Source organism: Ascaphus truei, chromosome 1, assembly GCF_040206685.1.
Source record: "Ascaphus truei isolate aAscTru1 chromosome 1, aAscTru1.hap1, whole genome shotgun sequence".
NCBI classification, from domain to species: Eukaryota; Metazoa; Chordata; class Amphibia; order Anura; family Ascaphidae; genus Ascaphus; species Ascaphus truei.
The window spans coordinates 412,671,382-412,695,015 of NC_134483.1; the positions used below are offsets into that span (position 1 = coordinate 412,671,382).

General features: G+C 42.5%; 1 protein-coding gene across 1 annotated transcript in view; it reads right to left on the bottom strand.

The window, feature by feature from the left end:
- Positions 1–19,516, bottom strand: part of REELD1 (reeler domain containing 1) — a 51,481-nt gene extending 31,965 nt beyond the window's left edge. Inside the window, exons 1-2 of the mRNA XM_075614010.1 lie at positions 18,955–19,516; positions 5,078–5,297 (exon numbers count right to left, since the gene is read on the bottom strand). Of these exons, the coding sequence (XP_075470125.1) occupies positions 5,078–5,297; positions 18,955–18,966 (232 nt within the window). The 5' untranslated portion in view covers positions 18,967–19,516. The remainder of the gene's footprint in view (positions 1–5,077; positions 5,298–18,954) is intronic.
- Positions 19,517–23,634: the final 4,118 nt, after the last annotated feature.

A 23,634-nucleotide genomic window follows, 5' to 3' on the forward strand; every position in this document is an offset into this window, starting at 1 on the left:
GTAACCCGTGAACTCATGGAGCTCTGCCAGCAGATTGGAGAATAGCAGCTGCAGGCCCAGGGCTTCCCTATACGTAGAACAGGATACTGTTACATTCGGGTCATCACGCTCTGACGTCACTTTCTGAAATTGAGGAGAAAGCCAGCCACCGCTACCCCAGCAACGAGTGGGAATCCCCTGAGGCTACCACTCAGAGGGACATCACTCCAGTGAAGGGAAGAATATCCCGGTGGTGACATCGGCTCCCCCTCCCCTCCAACCCGAAGACGGCTTAGAGGACCGCAGAGATGGATACAAGGGATTTCCCCTAATCGGGCACACCAGAAGCTACAATCCACTACAGGCAATTACCCTGCTTTTATTTATTTCCTGTTACTTCATGCATTGAGTATTTTACTTATATAAAGTGTGTGTGTTTGCTACTATTTACCTGTATGCCCTTTCTTTCTTTTTGAGGCACTTCACTTGAGGATTTGTTATCCTGTTACTGGGGCAGCATTGAAAGCAAACATCACCAATTGGATTGATATTACCAAGGACTCTTGCAACACAGTACCTATTGCAATTTGCTCACACTTGGTTATAGCAGAGAACACTTGCTGTGACTTATGAGTGGGTTTACTGTTTGGAATTAGGTTCATTTATTTTCTATCACCAATCATTTTGGTACAATATTAATTCTGGTTCATGTCATATCTATTCATCTTATTGCAACAAGGGATATTTTGCATATGCACCTATGTGTTGATATACCCAACCCTGCAATCCAGGAGACCACACACCACTTAAAACGTATTGTGCCCAGGACATACTTGAAAACGAGAGGCATCTCTCAATGTATTACTTCCTGGTAAAACATTTTTATAAATAAATAAATAAAATAAAATTATTATACCCCTCCCCACTCCCCCGTCACCCCAACGGTTGGGGCTCCACACTTTCACCACTCAGCTGATCTTTGGTGTGCACACAGGTTACTGTAATTTAGCGCACGCATTTTCTTTGCTTTTATTCTAGGTCATTGACTTTCTACAAAATAAATTCCGAAAAGTTAAAAAATTATATTTTAAGATTTGCACTTTGTCTACCATTTGTCTTTATTTTAAATACGTGTGCTCCCAATGGCCAGGAGGATTTAGAACTTGAGTGGAGCAGGGGTGCTCACGTTCAGTCCTGAAGGGCTACCAACAGGCCAACACATACAAGTTGTCTTAGTGGTAATTAATACTAGGTTTATTTAATTAATATGCGCTAATTTGAAAAATATTGAATACCTGGCCTGTATTTGGTAGCCCTTGAGGACTGAACTTGAGTAGAGCTTAAGCCTCGACAATAAGAAGGTTAAGCCTGAAATGGGCCCACCCTAAGAAAGTTAGAAAATTAAATGAAGGCGATATGAGTGGTGCTCACTGACAATGAATGGGCACGAGAGAGTGGCAGACTGACATTAAAAGTCATTGTGAAACTGGCCTATGGCTGCCCCAACAGTGGCGGGAAGGGCCACCGACAGGGGGGGCAGAAGGTAGAGGTGTCCTGGGCCCGGTGGCGGCAGTGCAACTTGGGCCCGACCTATGGCCAGGCATGGCTGCCGGTCCTCTCCTGGCCAGGCCGGCTCTCTCTCAGATCAGATGCAGGCCTCTATCACTGTCCCACGCCGACAGGCCTCTGTGACGTCAGCGCACCGGAAATAGGCTTGGCCCAGCATCCGGCGCGAGGCTGCATGGAGGGAGACCCGGCGCGTGCCAGCTGGGTGTGGGACAGAGGTATACTGTAGAGGCCTGCAGTGAGTGAGAGCCGGGGCCTGGCCGCGAGAGGACCGGCAGCTGGGCCTGGCCAAAGGTCCGGCCCAACTTACAGTGCCGGCCGGACGGGTCCCCCGCAGACCATCCACAAGGTAAACAATATATAGTGTAGTAATTTCTTAAATAGGAGACATCTTGGGTATAAGCAGAAATGGGGACTCACACTTTCCCAGTGAATATACAGCAGTGGATGACCAAATGGATTGTCAGCTCAGGTGGGCTCAGCGCGTTTTTCCTCAATGCAAACCAGAAAAATCACATAGAAATGAAAGGTGGCCCGATTCCTCTAGACTTCCGCCGGAAGTGACGCGACGCAGTCACTAAAGGAATCGGGCCACCTTTAATTTCTATGTGTACATGCCACATTATTGAAATGTAAGTGCGCTGTTATTCGTTGTAATACAATGTGTACTGAACATACAATGTTGCACTAAGAGTGTGATTTTTCTGGTTTGCATTGAGGAAAAACGCGCTGAGCCCACCTGAGCTGACAATGCATTCGGTCACCCACTGCTGTATATTCACTGGGAAAGTGTGAGTCCCCATTTCTGCTTATACCCAAGATGTCTCCTATTTAAGAAATTACTACACTATATATTGTTTATTTTCTCCACATACGGTGATATCTGCGCTGCCCAAATCTGTCTTTGGAGATCTACCTAAGGAGAATTGGACCGTCTCTTTAAACGGTTGAGCTGCGATTTTATATCACTTATATAATTAAAAAACACATTTGCACGTTTATCAATCCAATGAGCACATTTATTATTATTTAATACAATTTATTTAATTCATATATCTGCCTCATTAAGGAGCGCCTAAGTCACTTTTTTCTTGCACTACATCCACAAGGTAAGTTTGTTTTAAAAAAAATATGTATTGGGGGAGTGGGGGTCTTGTTTATATGTATTGGGGGAGCGGGGGTCTTGTTTATATGTATTGGGGGAGTGGGAGCTTTTCAAAATGTATTGGGGGAGTAGGGGGGCTTTTTCAAATGTATTGGAGGAGTGAGGAGTTTTTTTTAAAATGTATTGGGGGGAGTGGGGTTATATGTATTTTGTGGGGGGGGGGGTTGAGTGAGAAGAGAGAGGGGGAGAGGGAGGGAGTGAGTGAGGAAAGGAGGGAGTACGAATGAGACGCAGGGGAGAGAAATACATGCATGGCGGGACAGGGGGGTGGGGAGAGGGGGATTGAGGACATAACTCTAGTCCTGGGCCTCTGGAAATATCTCTGCTGCCCTGGTGGCGGGCTTAAGCTCTACCACTGCTCCAAATGGGAAGAATTCAGAATCTGCATAAAAAGACCTTTTCTTGTGCGAATAGAATATGGGAATTTTGTTAGTCAAATCTAAGAGAGAAAAAAAAATCCAAGCACCCTGCATGGGTTTAAAGAATGCTCCATGTAACACTTTCTCAGACTAACTATCCAACGCAAATTATTCCAGTTTAATTACTCTATGAATAGCCATTATATTACTAGTAAGTAATTAACTAGATCTGTCAAGAACCAGATGAAAATGGGTTCTGAATTTCCCCCAATTCTGCTTTGCTTTCTGAGAATATTAAATGGTCTTAATTGAAGGCTAATTAATTGATTTATGATGCGCTGAACAATGATGTGTCATCTATATATTTAACAGAACAAGCAACAAGGAGTATTTCTGACATCTACAGAGCAAATGCCTGTAGATGTTAATTAGACTTTGGCAGCAAAGCTAACTGAAGAGCTACCATATATCTTCTATCCTTCTGAGTCACGCCAGATTCCTCAATGATGACTTGCTGCAATTACATAAGATGCCAGGTTTCCTGTTAGTAATTTGAGCCCTACAATGTCTAAAAAGCATGGAAAGACATCATAATCACATTTTGCATTCAAAGTATTTTAAAAGCATAGTACTTGTCATGGGACGGAGTTCCGGCAAGTCGTTGAGGTCTTAGACATTAATAAACAAGGTCATGGGTTAAATTCATCATAACAATAAAAATAATATCTTATTGTTATGCAGATCAGAGCACGCGACACTTGAAACCAGCCTTCCACTCAGTACCTGTACAGTAAAGGCTGTTTATTTGTAATGAAAAGAGACCACATATACAAAGCGTTATTACACTATATTGCAGCAGTGATTTTATAGCTGACGTATATACAGTATGCGGTACCTGTGTTCTCCCACACAGCATCCCGTGCCAGGGAGTAATGGACATGAAAAAGTGAGAGGGAAGATAAGTACTCTCTCCCTGTGGCATGGTATAATTTTTTAAATGTGTAATGGACAAGTGATGGAACAAATACAGATAACAAACATCCCATGCTACTTCGTTTATTTGGTCTATGAACAAAGCCTTTCTCGTGTCAATCCAGCACAGAAGTTGATAGTTTATAATGAAGAAGTCCGCATTGTTCTGTTACTCTCTTCCTGAACCCTCCAGTTCTCTTACCGAGTTACAGGCACTCATAAGAGATAACACCCCACTATACAAAGGAAGTAGCCACGGGAGGTAAGTAGTAGGTGGCAGAGTAGAAATGGCATCAGGAAACAAGGGGAAAATGATTGTGACTGAATGAGTGAGAGGCACTAGCTATTACTAGAGTAGTAAAGAGGCACATATATGGACATGGGGGCACTCCAATAGACGGAGGAGTGATTGGAAAATATAGAGGGAGCTTCAGCAGCAGAGAGTCCGTTTAAGCAAAATAACATGGCCTTTCAAATTGAGCAGTTAATAGCCGTATACAAGCATGTGTGCGTCTGTGTGTGTATCCTTGTATATGTGTGCATTTGTACATCTGTACATACCACTGTGTATATTTTCTCAGTGTCATTGGGGCTTATTCAATAATGTGTGAGTACCAATTGGGCAAGACTGCAAGGAAAGTCCTATTCGGGTCAATGGGACTTTGCATGCAGGATCTCTGAATCAGCACAATCACACTTTATTGACTAAGCCCCATTGTGTGAGTGTCAGTGAGTGGTGTGTACTATGTGTGCATTATTGTGTCTGTTTGTGTATTTGTGTAGGTTAGTGAAATTGTGCAGCGGGGCAAAGAACATCCGTTGCTGGCAGAGACATCTATTTACCCCTTTTAAGCCTGAGAGGTCAGCTGGTCTCTGGCACCAAAGGGGTTAAAATTTGTGTTTATAAAATATTTGCCCAACTTATCGACCGTGATTGTTTCCAAATATACTGCTTATCAGATTCTGTATTAGATTGATTACTATGTCTGCCTGTTTATCTTTGCCAGGTGTTGATATCAGAGTGCTTACCACTTACCAGGTACCTTGTCTCCAGGCAGGTAGGAGGTCCTGTTGGTGTGTATGGTGATGTAGTTCTTCCTCGGGTTCTGTGGCTGAGCTCGGATGTGCTGTGGTCTCATGTCAGAGCAGGCAGTGAGGCTTGCACCATGTGAGAAAGCAGTGGTGTACGAAATCAAACACAGGCTGATACAGGCCCATCCAAAGAGAACTAACCGGATCTTCAGCCCATCCTCTACCTTATTTAGCCAAAAAAGGACAAGAGTGTTTACATATTAGTATTTTGACATTTCTGTATTGTTACGGTCATAGGTAGGACACATAACATCAATACTGACATGTTAACTCTCCCTGACTTTCTGGCATCTCGCTGATATTAACATCAGCCGCTAATTGGTAACAATCTGTACTTTTCCATTAAAAATACTTTTTTTGGGGGCTGAAAAAAAAATTTCTATCACTGATTTTGGTCCTTGGAGGCTGACATTTCTGTCAATGTTTTAACCTTTTCAGCGCAAGAGTATTGTCAGCTATGGGGTTATGGCAATTTACACCCGTTTTACAATATACTGTGTCCTGATTCGTTAAAAGGCTGAGGCACATCCAGATTCATTCCTACTTGCTCAGGGATCGGTTTCATTTATAACAACCTAAACCTGAACACCTTGCCCATAACATAATAATTTGCGCCCCACAATTTGGCTTGAATTAATATCAAACACTATGCAAAGAAGGTAAAACCATTGGGAAGCCAATGTTTACTTGTGAAATATTAAATAACAGCAACAAACACACAAACAAAAAGGAGTAAAAATGTAAGAAGAAAAAAAACTTCCAAAGAAGCGACACTTCCAGCTGGGGAACACGTTAAGGATCGCCACTGCACACGTAACCTCTGGTCATTACACAACACTGGGGATTACATCACTGCTCAGCCTCACGGAACCCTGAAGGGGAGCTGCCGAGTGAGCGGTTTGGAGACACATGCGGCAGACGACCATAATTGGGATGATATTGTGGTGGCAAACATTTTATATTACATACACTTTCCTCCTGTTTGTGTGTTTGTTGCTGTTATTTAATATTTCACAAGTACATATTGGCTTCACGATGATAGACGCCTCTGTTTGTTGTTGCCTTTGAGGTATCCTAGAGAGAAGAATAAACCCTTCATTTGAGAGCTGCTACCTATGATTGGAACTCGTCGGGAAGATCTGTCTTGATACGTTTAGAGAGACTATTAATTATAGGTTGGAACACTACATTGTCAAATATTATGTAACCCCCCTTGCCCAGCTCTTAAGGAGTTTACATCTGTTGACTATGTACATGGCTTTTCTCAGTCTCTCATACAGTACCTTGTCAGGGCTCTGGATATGAACAAGCTGGTCATAGATATACTGATTGTCTAATGATGGGCACCAGAAACTTTTATGGTGCAAAGGAACTTTATTAACAGCCGTTGATAATGCTCTTCCCGTCAAGACATTCATTACTATATAAACGTTAACTGCTGAACAACCATGTAATTCTTCCCTAGGTAATCCTCACTCTCCCATGCTAGGGAGTTGATTAGGCTTGTTGCTGGTACTTTCATCATAAGTGACCATCTTCTGTGTAGTGTCCAAAAAAATTATATCAATAGGGCCCTACCTTAGGTTACCCTTACTATCATGAACTGTGGGATCACTATCCTGGTGTGAGGTACTTCATGCCTCTCTTAAGTACTCTGTTTCAGAGACAACATGGGGCCTCTCAGCAGGGCCACTCCGATTAGATACCGGGGCTACTACTTGTATAACCCCAATAGGACATAGGATATCCTCTGACGGAACCTGCAAGCTTCTGTACTTCCATGGCTATGGACACTAACTGGATAGGACACTTTCCCTAGCTACAAAACAACAAACAGGGACAGGGCATTATCCCTATACATTAACTGAATCTTCAGTCTCACAATATATAGCCTGATGGTGACGTCACTGGTTACCATGCATACAGTAGGCGTGGCTTCTTTCCTGCGGAGTCGCTCTATACCATGTGATGGGAGAGGGGCGTTACTCTGCGTGAGCCCACACAGTTAACCCCTTAAGGCCATTAACCGGCATAGTAGTCCCTAGGGGGCCTACATTATATACCTTTTATATATATTCACTTATATTCAATCACTAGATTATTGGGCCCTGTAAGGTTTTTGTGATTTTTTTTTTTTTAAATAAAACACTGATTACATATCGAATTGTATGCTAAATAGATGCTGCTAGATATGCACTGTGCTTATTTAGCTTATATGTACACAGTAATTATAATCTTATGTAACCCATATTCCCCCCTCCCCCCCCAGACACAGAAGCCATATCTAGGGTGTAGTGAGGGCTGGCTACACGTGTTTGTGGTGCGTACCTGCCGGTAACAGGAGGGCCTGAGCTTCCCACAGTGATGTTGGGGACACAGGACCAGGCTTCTGGGGTAGTTGCCTCCATTTCCTTAGTGATACAGCGCCTCCATCCTCTATAACTTCCCAGGGATGTGGGGTAGGACCCTTATAGAAGAATAACCCTGGTCCCAGGGTGAATGCTCCAGAATCACTCAGTCTTATGTAAAATCAGCAGTGTCTTTATTGTCTCTTATCTGGCACACAGCAGCAGTAGTACACGACAGGTCATATGCCAAAGCACTCCAAAGGTACACCAGACCTCCTCCTCCTCTCCTCTCCTCCAGACTGTATTCCTGCAGGATGGTCTGTGGGGGGCCTCAATACCCCCAATGCCCACCTCAGAGGGTATCCTCTGGGTGGGGGTAGATTCTCCCCCTCACCCCCTCAGTAGGGTGAGGGGCATTTGTCCACTCTAGCTCTGCTCACTCTCCAAACTCATAGGACCGTAGTCTCTCTCTTCTGGTCCCAGGATAGAACTTCTCTCCTCCAACTCCCACATAACAAGCCCCACGTCCTCACAGGAACTGCCTACTAAATAGAGTCAGCCCCACACCTCATGATGTCAGCAGGACCTCCCCTCTGTCTTATGCCTGCAGCAGAGTCAGGGGCCTGCATCTATCACTCAAGGCAGGGCGTGAAGGGGGAAAACCCATGATTACTACTGGCGCCTGCCCTTAACAGACTTACCACAGTAGGAGAAAGATATATAGCCTATTCTGTTTACAGGGGGCTACACTTATAAAGTGAATAAAGCGATGTCCTAAACATGCATGCTGCACCTCCTCAGAACACACCCACATAAATAACCTGTGCATTAACTTTACATTTGCAGCCAATACAAATAACAGCAGAACATATTTGTTCTAAGCCTGTGTGTATCTGTGGTTGGGAGTCTGCAGTACTTTAATCAATCATGACTTTTAGGCATTTCCCTGTCACTGCACAGTGATGGATACAACAGAGCCCACTGTACATCAGCCTGGCAGAGGGCTGTGGCTTGTTAGAGTCTGGGCCAGAAACATAGCTGGGATCACTCTGCTAAGCTTGGCAAGTCTGGGAGCAATTAGAAAGCGCTCACAACAGGAATGTGGTTTCTTCAAATACAGAAACATTCAGCCATTCATTCTTGAAATGCTATCTCTCTGGCACCTTGAGCAGGTTACTTTACAGTATCTCCCTGTTCCTCGGGCACTAAAATTACATTGTAAGCCAGGTCAGGGTGCCTAAAACTTCTATGTGCACTGTCAGTACTACATAAGGGCACACAAGTGTTATTACTTACCAGTTTTTCTAGGCAATGGAACTCGATAGACACACACACACACACACACACACACACACACACACACACACACACACACACACACACACACACACACACACACACACACACACACACACACACACACACACACACACACACACACACACACACTTTATATGATAAAAATGTAGAATAAAGCTGAATTCCTCCTGTACAATCACATTCTCCCATCATCAGAGCATCTTAAAAGTATTGCTACTGTAGTTAACCCCCTTGCTGCCAGATGGGCATGCAACTTCCAGCAAAGAGGTTAAAAATGAAGCAGAAGGAACGTGTTTAATTGATGCATATGTGAGCTTCTGGAACAGCAGCAACCATGCTGCTGGGTAATACCCGGGCATTACTGGTAAAGCAGCAGAACATGTAGCGCTGTGCGATTTTATTATTTTTTATTACATGTTTGAAGCACAGAGTCTCCGGATCTGAAGGGCCCCCCTTCTTCCACAGGTCCTTACCTTCCTAGGTGGATGCCATTTCTTTTTTAACGCTGAAATTATTATTGTAGCTCAGATATATATTTTTTTTACGATCCATTTTTCCCTACAAAAACATCGCTGATTGGAACTATTAATTCATTGCAGTTTTTTTTTTCCTTCTCCAGAACCATCTTGTCCCCTCTAGTAATCCCTAGGACACAGCGAGCTGATGGGGTGTATTGTCCAGTGGTTTAGCACTAGTTGTTTATCGCTATGAGTTGTAGGGCATTGGTTGCACGTGTTACGTGAAGTCCGTTTTCTGCAGCAGTGCTTTGTGACTGGGAAAAGTTTGAAAACACGTTACCAAGGAGATTTTTTTCCCTTTAGCACTCAGGGGCTCGCAGTCATTATATGCTGGAGCATGGCCGTTTTCATGGCCGCACTGACCATGAACTGCTGTTGTGATCTAATACAATGTGAGAACAATCATTCATTACAAGCAATTTCCCCCAAATACGTGTGCATGGAAAGGTAAAATCACTGTGTAGAAAATAAAGCTGCACAAAATCATACAATATGTTACATGCGACATTGGTTTAACGCGTAACAACATTCTCTCCATCTCCCTTTTCAAATTGGCATCGTTATTTTTTAATAAGGGTTCAAATATGGGCGGGGGTTATTAACCCTTTTGATGCCAAAAGTGCTAGCATCACATTACAAAAAGGTGAATTCTCCAAAAAGGAAGTGTATATGTAAGTGATAGTCCCCTCTGAACAGGACATAATTGGCCACTAATGCTCTGACTGGGGGAGTTGAATGCCCAAGCAAAGCCGAGGTTATATTCTTGGGGAAAGAAATCTGGAGAAGGCCACATGAGAATCAGTGAGGACAAACGGCTGATGTTCTGAGGATGGGTAATGTGAGCTAATTCGTTTGTGCACCATGAAGGGGATGTCAGGACAGTGTTGGATAGGTCCCTTAGAAGAAATACGTTTTAGGGAACTACTAAAACTGTGAAGGGCTGGGGTGGGGAGTCTAATAGCGCAGGGTAGTGAGCTCCAGAAGTGGGGTGCAACCTGGAAGAAATCTGAGAGGATTTAGAAGGAGGATGTTGTAATGGGAGAGAAGTAGGTCATAGGTAGGGGTTTACATTTGTGGAAACTAATTGCACTAGATAGACACAACACACTGAGGTGCCCGCTCAACCTTAGTACTAGTCGTGGGGAGGTGCACCAGGGGAATAGAATATATAGGACAGATAGGGCAAATTAAACAAGAATTTGTTGTAACCATGGCCGGCGCCGGCTGTACCTGTGTACCATGCCCCGCGATTACAGAGGCCCCGCGCTCTCCCCCACAACAATTAAACTGATTGTCGGGGGAGAGCGTGGGGCCTCTGTAATTCTCTTAGCTTCTCCGGTGGCATCTCCCAGGATCTCGTCCTGCAGGGTCCGGTCATCATGGCTCTGTGACATCAAATGGCATCACGTTGCTGACAACGCGTTTCCCATGACATGACGCCGCGACATCGCGTCATGGCAACGCAACAACATTTGACGTCGTGGGGCCATGATGACGGGACGCTGAGCAGAGGCTGCAGGAGAAGGTAAAAGGAAATACTTCCTCCCAAACCTGGCCCTACTACCTCCTTCCACATTACTGTTGGAACTACGATCATTCACCCAGTAGCCCAAGCACGCTGCCTAGGGGTCACACTCGACTCCTCTCTCACATTCGCCCCTCACATTCAAAACATTTCTAAAACTTGTCGCTTTTTCCTCCACAATATCACAAAGATACGCCCTTTCCTCTGTTGCTCGACTGCTAAAACTCTGACTCAGGCCCTCATTCTCTCCCGTCTTGATTACTGTAACCTCCTGCTGTCCGGCCTTCCTGCCTCTCACCTGTCTCCCCTACAATCTATTCTAAACGCTGCTGCCAGAATCACTCTACTCTTTCCTAGATATGTCTCAGCATCTCCCCTCATGAAATCCCTCTCCTAGCTTCCGATCAAATCCTGCATCTCTCACTCCATATTTCTCCTCACTTTTAAAGCTTTACACTCTTCTGCCCCTCCTTACATCTCAGCCCTAATTTCTCGTTATGCACCATCCAGACTCCTGCGTTCTTCTCAAGGATGTCTTCTTTCTACCCCCTTTGTATCTAAAGCCCTCTCCCGCCTTAAACCTTTTTCACTGACTGCCCCACACCTCTGGAATGCCCTTCCCCTCAGTCCTGACTAGCACCCTCTCTATCCACCTTTAAGACACACCTTAAGACACACTTGCTTAAAGAAGCGTATGAATAGCACTGTGGATAATCTGAACACATGATACATAAAGCTTGGCCCCCTGCAGACGCACTTACCAGAACTCCCTCCCACTGTCTCTGTACGTTCTCACTACCTACCAATTAGACTGTAAGCTCCTCGGGGCAGGGACTCCTCTTCCTTAATGTTACTTTTATGTCTAAAGCACTTATTCCCATGATCTGTTATTTATATTATCTGTTATTTATTGGATTACCACATGTATTTCTACTGTGAAGCGCTATGTACATTAATGGCGCTATATAAATAAAGACATACAATACAATACAAAGGCCCCACATGCCCCTGCACCGAGTCCTGCGATAATCCCAGCCAGCCCTGGATGTAACATCTACTTACATTGCTAACAGCAGAAACCCATGTGGACAATCCGAAAAAGTGGTACTTGCTCTTCTGTTCGCGTACTAACAGCAAAGTTACTGATATTACTAATTTCTGTTACATTTAGTTAAACATACATAGCACTGTGCATCTTTTTTGCAATACATACATATTGCTACTAGCACAGACTCTACAGGACTGCCTTGTGGACTGACTTTTTATCATTAGAGATAATTTATTTTAAAGAATGATACCAATAAAATTATTTTACTTATTTACATTAAGTATCACACCAGTTTCAGCGATCTCTTCAGTTCATTCAACCTGTTTTCTATTTATGAATGAAGATTATAGTACATAACTTTGATTAAAATACACTCTATCGTATATCGAAGTGGGCATTATCCCTCATTACTAGACGATTAAAGTGAAGGATTTGAGGGAATATAATTGGGTCCTTTTCTGTTAGGGTTTGTTTGTCCTATCTGTTCTAGCTAATTACACTAGTCAGTTCCAGTGTCTCAAGAGTAAATATAGTACAGAAATAATGATGAGAAACAAAGATGCGGTGCAGCACCACTTAAATAAAAAATGCTGAGAGGGTGAACTCCAATAAAAAGTTGATTTATTAGGTCAAGTACATGGAGGTACAAAAATAGAAATTACCTACGCGTTTCACGCCCCTAGGTGCTTTAACAAGGCATAGTTTAATATTAAAAACCAGGGTTCTTAAATAGTAGTTAACCTGGAAGTAACCAGGTGACACGCGAACCCGCATGGCGCTGTCCCTCACTGTGGGCCGCGTCACCATGCGCCCCCCCGGAGCGGGACACATCATCATGCACACCACGTGCCAGACCATGCCAGCGGGCACGTCGCGGCCCCGTGACACAAATATAACTTTATTGAGACGTGAACAAACATTGACAAAAAAAGTAAATATAGAAAATATAACAACAAAAACTTAAATTACTTGACTAATGACTTGAAAAATATCCTACATGTGTAAATATCTCTCTAACCATAATACCTCTAGATTTGAAAAGCCTCCAAGGAATAATCAAGACTACCAAATCAATCACACATTCAATGTTTTGTCAGAAGATCTATATTAAAACAATTTGACCCAAAGGTAGACATAGAACTTTCTGTTAATTTGTTATTGAAGAATTTCCTACCTACCCTATAATAATCTTATAAACCTCAGAAAGTAAAATTGTTGGTATTAATAAAAGTTATCTATAAAAAATATATATATTGATAATATAAGTCTGTATCCAACAAATATAAAAAATATATATGTATACAAGACAAGAGAATAAAGAAAAAGGAAACCAGGATCAAGACAAGAAAAAGAAAGGGGGGAGAAGGGCGGGAGGGGGAAGAGAGAAAAAGGGGGGGTGAAAAAAAGAGAGGGGGAGGGAAGGTTGAGGAAAGGGGGGAAAAGAAAGATGAGTTAAGTTTGCTCCTGATATGGACTTTTAACTATTTGATACAGGGATTGACCTGCATAAATGTGTGCGAAAAGTTACCCTAAAAAATGATTTTGTGATAAACATGAGTAAGGGAATATTGGGGGGGGGGGGGTTTCCAATTCCAATCCAGATGAGGTTCAGAAAAACTATCCCTTACTGAATGTTGAAACAGAAGATTTGTGTAATTACCCTGGGAATAGCACCAATGGTTTAACCTTTAAAGAATGATGTGCTTTACAGGATATAAGCGAACTCCTATATGAACAGATCAGGGAGATTGACCCGCCTCTGTTTTTGGAAGGAGAAATTCAACTTTTCACAAGAAATCCATCTTCAACCCTTCTTTTGTTAAATGGAATTGCATTACGACATTTGGAAAATTGGTGGAAAGAGATTTGTCATTATTATTTAATGGCTATAGTTTCAATATTTCCCCCTTAAGACACAATTTTAGTCATTGCAACATAACGCAAGAAGAAAAATTGGCACTTACCACCCTTAAAAAGAACAAACCCTTAGTTATTAAGGAGGATAAGGGGGTGTCATTGTGGTGCAGCATAGGGGGGACTACCATGGGGAAGCCCTCCGCCAACTCGGTGACACCTTCTATTATGCTGTTCTGAGGTCTGACCCCACGTCCCCTTTTCTCGAGGATCTCAGGAAATTACAGGAGGACAGTAGTATTTTAGGAGTTCTTTGTGACAGGGAGATGGAGTTTCTCTTCAAACCTTATCCAGTCATTCCGATATTTCACCATCTACCAAAGATCCACAAGACACTGGTCTCCCATCCTGGTTATCGCGTTATGCTGATCACTTTTTGTAGCCCCTGGTACATTACCTATCATCATATATCCTGGATAGTGGTGATCTACTTAATCATCTCAGTCACATTAAATGGAGTATTAACTTCATGTGTGTAACATTAGATGTGATCTCGTTATACACAATGATTGATCATAAGCAGGGGTGTAATGCTGTCCGCTATTTCCTAGATCATTCTGATTTGTCACTTTTACAGGGTACTTTAATTTTAGATTCTATTCAAATTTTATCATCTCTCAATTACTTTCTTTTTGATGGGTGTATTATCTTCAAACACATGGAACAGACTGTGATGGCAGATACAAGAAATTTGTTCAAAAAAATGTTGGACATCTTGTTAGAAAGGAAAGGTATTCTGGGATATACCAAATAAGTAAACATGAGGATGTTGATCCAGGGATTAATCCTATTTCCAATTCTTGGAGTCAGGAAGGAATTTATTTTTCCCCTAAATAGAGTTTTTTGTTTGCCTTCCTCTGGATCAATAAGTAAGTATAGATATAGGATAAAGTATCTGTGGTCTAAATTTAGCATAGGTTGGTAGTTTCCCGGGGTGGGAAGGTGAACAGTGGACAGCTTGTTGGAATTGGTAATGAAAAAATGACGGTGGCTGGATCCAAAGGTTAGTAAAAAAAAGTTATTATTTATTGTCAAAACATACACCAGACACTCACAAAGCCTTGTGAGAGGAACCTCTGACGCGTTTCGGGCAGGGTCTACATATCCACTGTTATCCAACGTTTCTGAGCCTTCCCAGGGCCCCTTAATCAGGGAGGGGCACCTTCCCTGTTCATTTGATGTTGGCGAAGTATCTATCTATCTATCTTGTGTATCTGGTGTCTGTGTATGGTGTGTGTTGGGTGCATTTAGCGTGTGTCTGTGTGTGGGGTGTGGGCGGCCTGATTCTTGGGCCAGTTGGTTGGGCTTCACCCCCGGCTGAAACTTGCCAACCCCTGATTTTGTGGTAACGTTTTTAGATTTTCTATTTTGATCCTGTTTATTTTATGAAACTGATTGCAATTATCTAATTGCATGTTCTTGTAATGCTCTTTTTTGCATCATGTTCTTTTTTTCATCAACTTCTAAGACAACTTTTTAGTCAAAGTGGGTAAAATATGAAGAACGTTTATTCGCACTCTAGAAACCTCATATGTGACAAATGAATAAAGAAATGTCATGTTCATTTGTTACAATGTGAAACAACTAAAGGCTGGTAACAGTATTTATGTGCTGATGGTATTGTTGATACACTTTGTTGTCCGAGAGGTTGCTTTGCAAACCCCACTGACAAAGAAGTTAAAGGTGCCATAACATGTACTGTATCTAATTCTTGTTTTTTTACCAACTACCTTTACTCTTCTCTATATTAATGTTTAAAAACATTTAGTTATGAAACAGAAGATACCACTTGCTCTAAAAAAAGAAACGTGAACAACAGGTTTTGCAAGTCAAACAAATGGTATCTTTGGAGCAAAGTTGACACGTGTCTCTCTCTGCGGTATTGTATTCGGTCTCTGCTCCAGGTTTTACGCCGTCTGCCTCAGCTTGCGATTTGGGGCGTGAGAATAAGAGGCGTTAGAGAGGATTTACATACTACACAGATTATAATGAGATGTAGCAAACTCTGCGTCTTCCTGCATTACTTTTTGATCTTGCATTTGCTTCATAAAAACACACCAGGTCTGAGTTGGTGGAAACGCTTCTGGCCAACAGTTTACGTCAATTGTAAGGAACACTTTTTCTTACATTTGATTCAAATGCAAACAGAAAATGAATCGATGTCAAAAGAAATCTCTCATGTGCACTTTCTTAGCGTATATCTCTCAATTGTAAGCTCTCACAAGCAGGGCCCTCACTACCTCTTTGTATCTGTTTATGCATGTTTGTCCTCCCCTGTATGTAACTGTTTATGTTTTTGTAATATACATAACTCTGTACCCACATTGTACTGTAACAAGTATATATATATACTTTTATATATATATATATATATATATATATATATATATATATATATATATATATATATATATATATAGCAATTACCTCTTAGTACAGCTTAGGGTATACTGCTGTACTCATAATAATTTTGCTTTGGAATATAATGTACACATATTACCAAGCTTTTGCAATAATGGAATTCCCCCCTACAGTTCAGTAGACCCCTTACTCATTGTTACTTCATTTTATACAACTCTGAGTATGCCTTTTCTATATCATGTTCTTGCTATACCCTGCAATAAAGGTGCAAGGCTGTTTCTACAAATATAATATCACTATTTATGCTCTTTATTTAGGGTAAGGATATACTTTATCGTCAGGCATTATTTGGGAGGAAAAGTGTGACCCCCGCAACAGTACCGCGCTGCGGAACATGTTGATCGCTTCACAAATAAATGGTAATAATAAGGATAATCTCCCTGTGGTCTTCACACTGAGCGCTAGGTGCTAACTATAAGCTTATCTGATCTGTGTTAGTACTGGCAATCTAAAGCAGGGGTGTGCAAACTGGGGGGAGCGCCCCCTTGAGATTGTTTGCAGGGGGGCGCAGGGTTTACAGATGCCCAGCGAGCTTCCCCAAGGCAATTAAATTAAGTGCCGGGGAAGCGGCAGAGGCCTCCGTAAACTACACTTACCTTGGCTCAGATAGCTTCTGGAGATGTGTCGCCATGGCAATGCGACGTCAAATGACGCCGCAGGGTCATGTGATGTCACTTTGCCATGGCAACGTGACATCATGACGCCCAGATGCCGGAGCCGAGGTAAGGTGGGGGCGCAGAGAGGGGGACAGCCGGCAGGGGGCACAGGGAATAAAAGATTGCGCTCCCCTGGTCTGAAGACGGGCACACTGATGAGCCTTTGTCCTAGATCAGTGGTGCTCAACTCCAGACCTCAAGCCCCCCCCCCAACAGGTCAGGTTTTCAGGATATTCCTGCTTCAGCACAGGTGGCTCAATCAGAGGCTCAGCCTTCTTCTGAGCCTCTGATTGAGCCACTTGTGCTGAAGCTGTTATATTCTGAAAACGTAACCTGTTGGAGGTCTTAAGGACTGGAGTTGAGCACCACCGTCCTAGACTATTAACTGATTCCCGAGATGCTATCTTTGGCAAAATCTCCTATTAACAAAGCATCAGCCAGCCTATCTTCTTCTCAAATATCTTGGTACTGGAGAGACCTGCAATGGGTTACTTTGTTGCAGCAAAGGGATGATTGTGAGCTACTGATACATCTGATAGAGGAAGTGGGCAACTCTACCATATAATAGTCTAAGATAAACTCTGACCTCATGGGGATCTGCACAACACCACGATCCCAGCGTGGGAGGTAATCCAATGTTTTAATTACTTTAATCATTGCACGGGACAGCACACGTCTCACATGAGACTAACTGTACTATAGTGAGTCCCCTGTTACTGTATAGGGAACGCTTATAAAGTTACAATTTTCGGCTATGTAATACTATGAAGAAAACCGCTTTATATTAAAATATTTTTCTCTACCCTAGTATTGTTCAAACAGAAAAGTTTTCTAACTACCACCTCACTCTAAACATTTAACATCTCTTCCACACATATCCCCAGCTACATCTGTAGCATAATTCACATTTCCATCATATACATATTCCCAAAATGTGAATACATGGCTATATTCTGCAGTATGCTTCAGCACATAACTCATGTGTTTTTTTTTCCTTGGGCACAGGCACAACTCAAAAATGTGATTTGTTATCCCAAGATACATCTTTTCTAGTGACAAGGAGTTCTCAAGGACATTTTCTACCATAAGTACAAATCATATAAAGTTTCCGGGACCGCTCCCCATCTCTGCTACTGCATGTTCAAAGGATGCAACAGTTCACAATCCGACAGTGTAACGTCTTTCATCCAAATCCAGTTATGCAGGTAGACCTCTGCATACATCTCCAATCTTCAAGGTCGTTAGCCTCTGAAACATTAAGGTACTGTATAGCAGGGGGTGCTCAACTCCAGCACCCCCCCACCCCCACCAGGTCAAGTTTTCAGGATATCCCAGCTTCAGCACAGATGGCTCAATCAGAGGCTCAGTCTTTGACTGAACCACCTGTGCTGAAGCTGGGATATCCTGAAAACCTGACCTGTTGGAGGGGCTTGAGGACTGTTGTTGAGCACCCTTGCTGTCAGAGGACCAAAGCAATGTGCTGCCTATGCCTTTGTGAGTAACTGACATATCACAAGGTGCAACTGATATGAGCCATTTGTAAACATCAATTAAAAAGTATCTGCCTTTTGAATACCAGAACAATCTTCAATAATTCTTCAGTAGTCATCAAATTAGATACGAGTGTCAATTTCACATTTTCCTAACTCTGGTCTAATGATCTTAAGATAATAATTACAACCTCTATTTATATAAGACATTGCAATTTTAAAGCACATTTAGGGGGTATATTTACTAAAGTCTCCCAGGTGCAAAACGGGAAAAATCTCCAAAAGAGTCATCTCATTCAAAGCAAGCACAGCCTTTTCTTTCATGAATCTGGTGCAATTATTTTGCACTGGGTTTTGCTCCAGTTTTGCAGGTGGGATACTTTAGTGAATAACCCTTTGAGTTGAAATTGCCAACCCACCGCAAAGTCAGAAGGGAGTTCAGAGTTGTGATTTGCCCAACATCACTGTTGACCTAGTATGAGTAATATCGTCCTCATTTGAAAACGCTCAGATTGCCCACACTAATCTACAACGCCAATAATAGCACAAGTCTTCCACTGAGTCCCAAGCCATCCACTTACCATTGGTAACATGTTTCACCAAGATGCTGTTCCCAAATCCCACGTGTAATATCTGCCTCAGACCTGCAGAGAAACATCCTTTAAAGAATCCTTTCCACTGTTTTCTCTAATAGTATGTGCAACAGCTGGTACGGCTAATGCTTTGCCTGTCGTGTCTTTTAGCTCTCCGTTGTTGCTAACCAGACCTAATCTGATTACTTTCTCCCCTTCTTCTTTGCTGAAACCCTCCTCAAAAGTGACAGAAACAAAACAAGGGAGACAAAAACTAATATCTTTGTTGCAGGGATCAGCCTGGACATCCTTTAACTCCTCAGCTGGGTGGTGTTATTGTCCCTTCTGTTTCTGGCCCAGCAGGGTGGGGATTTGATAGAACAAAAGCATTCTAAATCACCACAATGCTCATCTTCCCACAAAGGAGAAGTGCAAATTCTCTAACCCCTATTGCCTCTCCGATTCTGCAGCAAGGTGTTCCAACACTCTCCCTTCTTTACCTGGCACACACAAAAAAAAAAAACATCTGGTGCTTCTGTGACCTGATCCAAGAACGATTGTATCTGAATCTTGATATTCCCAGCGGTCGTATCCTTCGTCCAGGACTTTTTGGGGAGACAGTGACACTTGGGTTGGTGGGTGGGAGACAGTGACACTTAGACAGTGACACTTTGGGAGACAGTGACACTTGGGTGGGTGGGTGGGAGACAGTGACACTTGGGTGGGTGGGTGGGAGACAGTGACACTTGGGTGGGTGGGTGGGAGACAGTGACACTTAGACAGTGACACTTGGGTGGGTGGGTGGAAGACAGTGACACTTGGGTGGGTGGGTGGGAGACAGTGACACTTGGGTGGGTGGGAGACAGTGACTTAGACAGTGACTGACAGTGACTGGGTGGGTGGGTGGGAGACAGTGACTGACAGTGACTGGGTGGGTGGGTGGGAGACAGTGACTGACAGTGACTTGGGAGACAGTGACTGACAGTGACTTGGTGGGAGACAGTGACTGACAGTGACAGGGTGGGTGGGTGGGAGACAGTGACTGACAGTGACTAGACAGTGACTGACAGTGACTGGGTGGGTGGGTGGGAGACAGTGACTGACAGTGACTGGGTGGGTGGGTGGAAGACAGTGACTGACAGTGACTGGGTGGGTGGGGGATAGACAGTGACTGACAGTGACTGGGTGGGTGGGTGGGTGGGAGACGACAGTGACTGACAGTGACTGGGTGGGTGGGAGACAGTGACTGACAGTGACCGACGGTGACTGGGTGGGTGGGAGACAGTGACTCGGTGGGTGACAGTGACTGGGTGGGTGACAGTGACTTACCTTGACCGGGTGGGTGCAGCTTGCCGCCGGACTCTTTCCCCTCCTGCCCCCGATATCCCTGCGGCAGCTGCCCGGGAGGGGAGGTGGGCTTGGGGGTGCGGGAGGTGGGCTCGGGGGGAGCGCGGGAATCCGGCGCGGGGGGAGCTGGCCGCAGTTGGAAGCAAGCCGCAGGATTAGCTGGTACTTCCCCCTCATTCCCATGTTGGGAGCGGGGGGGGAGGGGCCGCTGCAGGAGGATCTGGCAGGAGGAGCTGGTACTTTCCCCCTGTCTCATGTTTTTGCGGCCCTGAACTGCGCATGCGCGCCGGGATCGCTGGGGAAATAGCCGCCATTTTTCGCCACACACTTGCTTCTCCGCCGCCCACGCGCTTGCTCCGCAATTCCTGGGGAGAGCCGCACGGACGTGCCCCAAGAGGCTCGCGAGCCGCGGTTTGACGACCCTGTAATAGGGTAATGGTCACAGATACAATAAATCAGCAGCAATCAAGGGTGAGCATTAAAACAGTTTTTATTTAAAATAAATAAATAATTAAAAAAATAAAATAATAATTGTAACTTATTTTATCATAGATTGTTTTATTTTTTTCCATATAATATATACAAAAACTATATGCACAATACAAAACTTCAACACAACTTTAAAATCATTTTATACTTAAATTATATAAATCATATAAAGACACTCGCATAACTTAATACATCAAATTAAAGACTAAAGGATAAATTACAAAAATTACAAAATTACAAAACCGATGGTGTTTTCTCATATTCCTGATCTTTGTTCCTTTTTCGTACATTACTTAGTAACGGTTTCTGTTCTCAACTATGCGATTTACCTATTCACCTCTTAAAGCTGCAGTTCAGTCTTTTTTTAACTTTTTTTTAAAATTTATTTTTTTACTTCAATAGTTTCATGTGTGTGCAATCTCTAATTATCTAAAGAACTGTATAGCTGCAGGTCAATTCGTTCTCCATGTATTGATCGGCGAAATTTGGTGACATAATTAGTGAAGGGATCTGTTTTTCTTCTGCTTCTGTCACTCAGTGGAAGCTCATGAATATTCATGAGCACTCCTGCACTGACATGCTAGAGGGAAGGCAGGGCTGACAAAGGGGTGTGCCAGGGCTTGTGACAGGACATGAAGGGGCAGTGCCTTAGCAAATGGCTGTTAAAATAGAATACAAGAAAATTGGTCTTTCAAAGTTGTTTTTTTAAAAACAGAAAATGCTAAAAGTATTTTTTCTTACTACAGAACTGATTTGTTAAAAAAAACACACATGCAGGATATTGACTGAACTGCAGCTTTAACTGTCTTTCTAATCACCAGGTTGTTTGTTCGAACGCTTTCCTCAAGTCTCTTTGTGGCAGCATTTCAATAAACGGATCCCACATTTGGAAACACTTTTCTGCATGTTCTTTTATTGCTTTCTGCTCCATTTTTCGGTCATTAAATGCATTAGATAAAAAAAAATATATATTTTAGATATGATTAATTAGCACTTCATTTTTTTCTTTACATTTTCAATGGGTATGGTGCAAGGGTACAGGAAAAAAAGAGGGAAGAGGGATACCACCATTTACAGAAAGAAATATTTACAAACATTTTATAAGATAGCATACAGATTATAGTTATACATGTCCTGTCTTTAGGCACCATTTTATACACATATTCTGAAAATAAAGCGAGTAAAAGAAAAGAACCGTCATCTTTAGATTTCTAATCTCGGATTTCCTAAATTCCTAATTTCTCAACTACTCCTGTCTTGCTTGTTGTTCTGGTGTGCTTAAGGAAGGCCTTTTGGATGGGGGGGGGGAAAGGGTTTCTTCCACGCAGCTGAAATAGGGCACCTCGCCCCCCACTAATATGCGTGTTATAAATGCATCTATGTGCCAGTTTATATTTGCAATAAATGTAGCTGGATCTAGGTAAACTTTGACTCCTACCACCTCTTCTATTAGGTTTTGAACCATAACCTAGAATGTTTTGATCGCTGGGAAGAGCCATCAAATATGGACTATATCCCCAATCTGCCCACAACCTCTCCTCTCCAACACTGATCTGAGGTTTCTGGGAATATGTTTTAATCTCGAGTGTAAGGTACCATCTATATAGAAATGTCTAGCCATTGTCTTTTGTGGTATTGCATATGGCGGTCTTTGTTGCGTTCTTCCATTTGTCTTCCCAGACATTGTGGGACATTTCTATTTGGAGATCCCATTGTACTTGGTATTTGTGCTCTGGGGATTCATCTAGTGGTGTTAAGTCCCTGTATAGAGTGTTATTAAACCTTTTTGATATCCTCCCCGCCCCTTTCTGCATAGATCTTCAAAAAGGTAGGAGTCTGCAAATTCCTTCCCTATGGAAATACCAGATATAAAGTGTCTGATTTGTAGGAATCTGAAGACCTCTGCACCAGCAAGGTCATATTTCAAGCAAAATTCCTTTTTTTGCCTTTGTAAATCATATTTCCTACATCTGTAAAAAATTATTTTTAACATGAACATTTCTCCAAAATAGAAAAACCACCTGAGGATTTACCAGTCATACATAAAGTAAAGCAGTGCAGAAATTAAAAAAGGAAAATGAAGGTTAAAAATAAAAAGGGGGAAAGAGTAAGATCCCCCATCTTACTCTTTCCCCCTTTTTATTTTTAACCTTCATTTTCCTTTTTTAATTTCTGCACTGCTTTACTTTATGTATTTATGTATTTACTGTATGAGGATCTTGGGGTTTAAATATTGTTCATTTACATCTTGATATGAATTCCTCTTTGGGAGAGTATCAAAGAGGATAAAAAAAACTAATAATAAGCAACTAACCTCCTGCAGTGATGTGTAAATGCTACCCTAGAAAAGACCTGGAAAGATTCTGGTAGTATGGCTTAAAAGAAATTCTGCAAGGCCTAATCATTTCTCCAGGGTGGGATAAAGCAGCATTAAATAATTTATTAACAAAACTAGAATGATGTACATGTTCTAGGTTATTTTTTTACCATCAGATGGGGTCATGAGTCAGCCTGTTCACTTTATCCTGTTTATAACACAAAACGCGAAATATTTGCTTGAGAGCTGTGTGCTGGTCACTTACCACGATTAATGTCAATTGTTTGATATTTTTTTCCAGTAGTGTAATAAGAATTCTGACATATTGTAACATTGTAACATTGAAGAGTGCACTTCTTGCATGAATTAAACACTACATACCAGCCTCGTATTAAAAATCCAGATTTACATAACTGCATGGTATTTTGAGGGCTTGGATGTGCATATTTTCCATCCCATGCCTGTCACCTTTTCCTCTTTTGTTCCTTTGAAATGCAGTGTGTGTAGTTGGACAACACCACGGAGGCAGGTAGAAA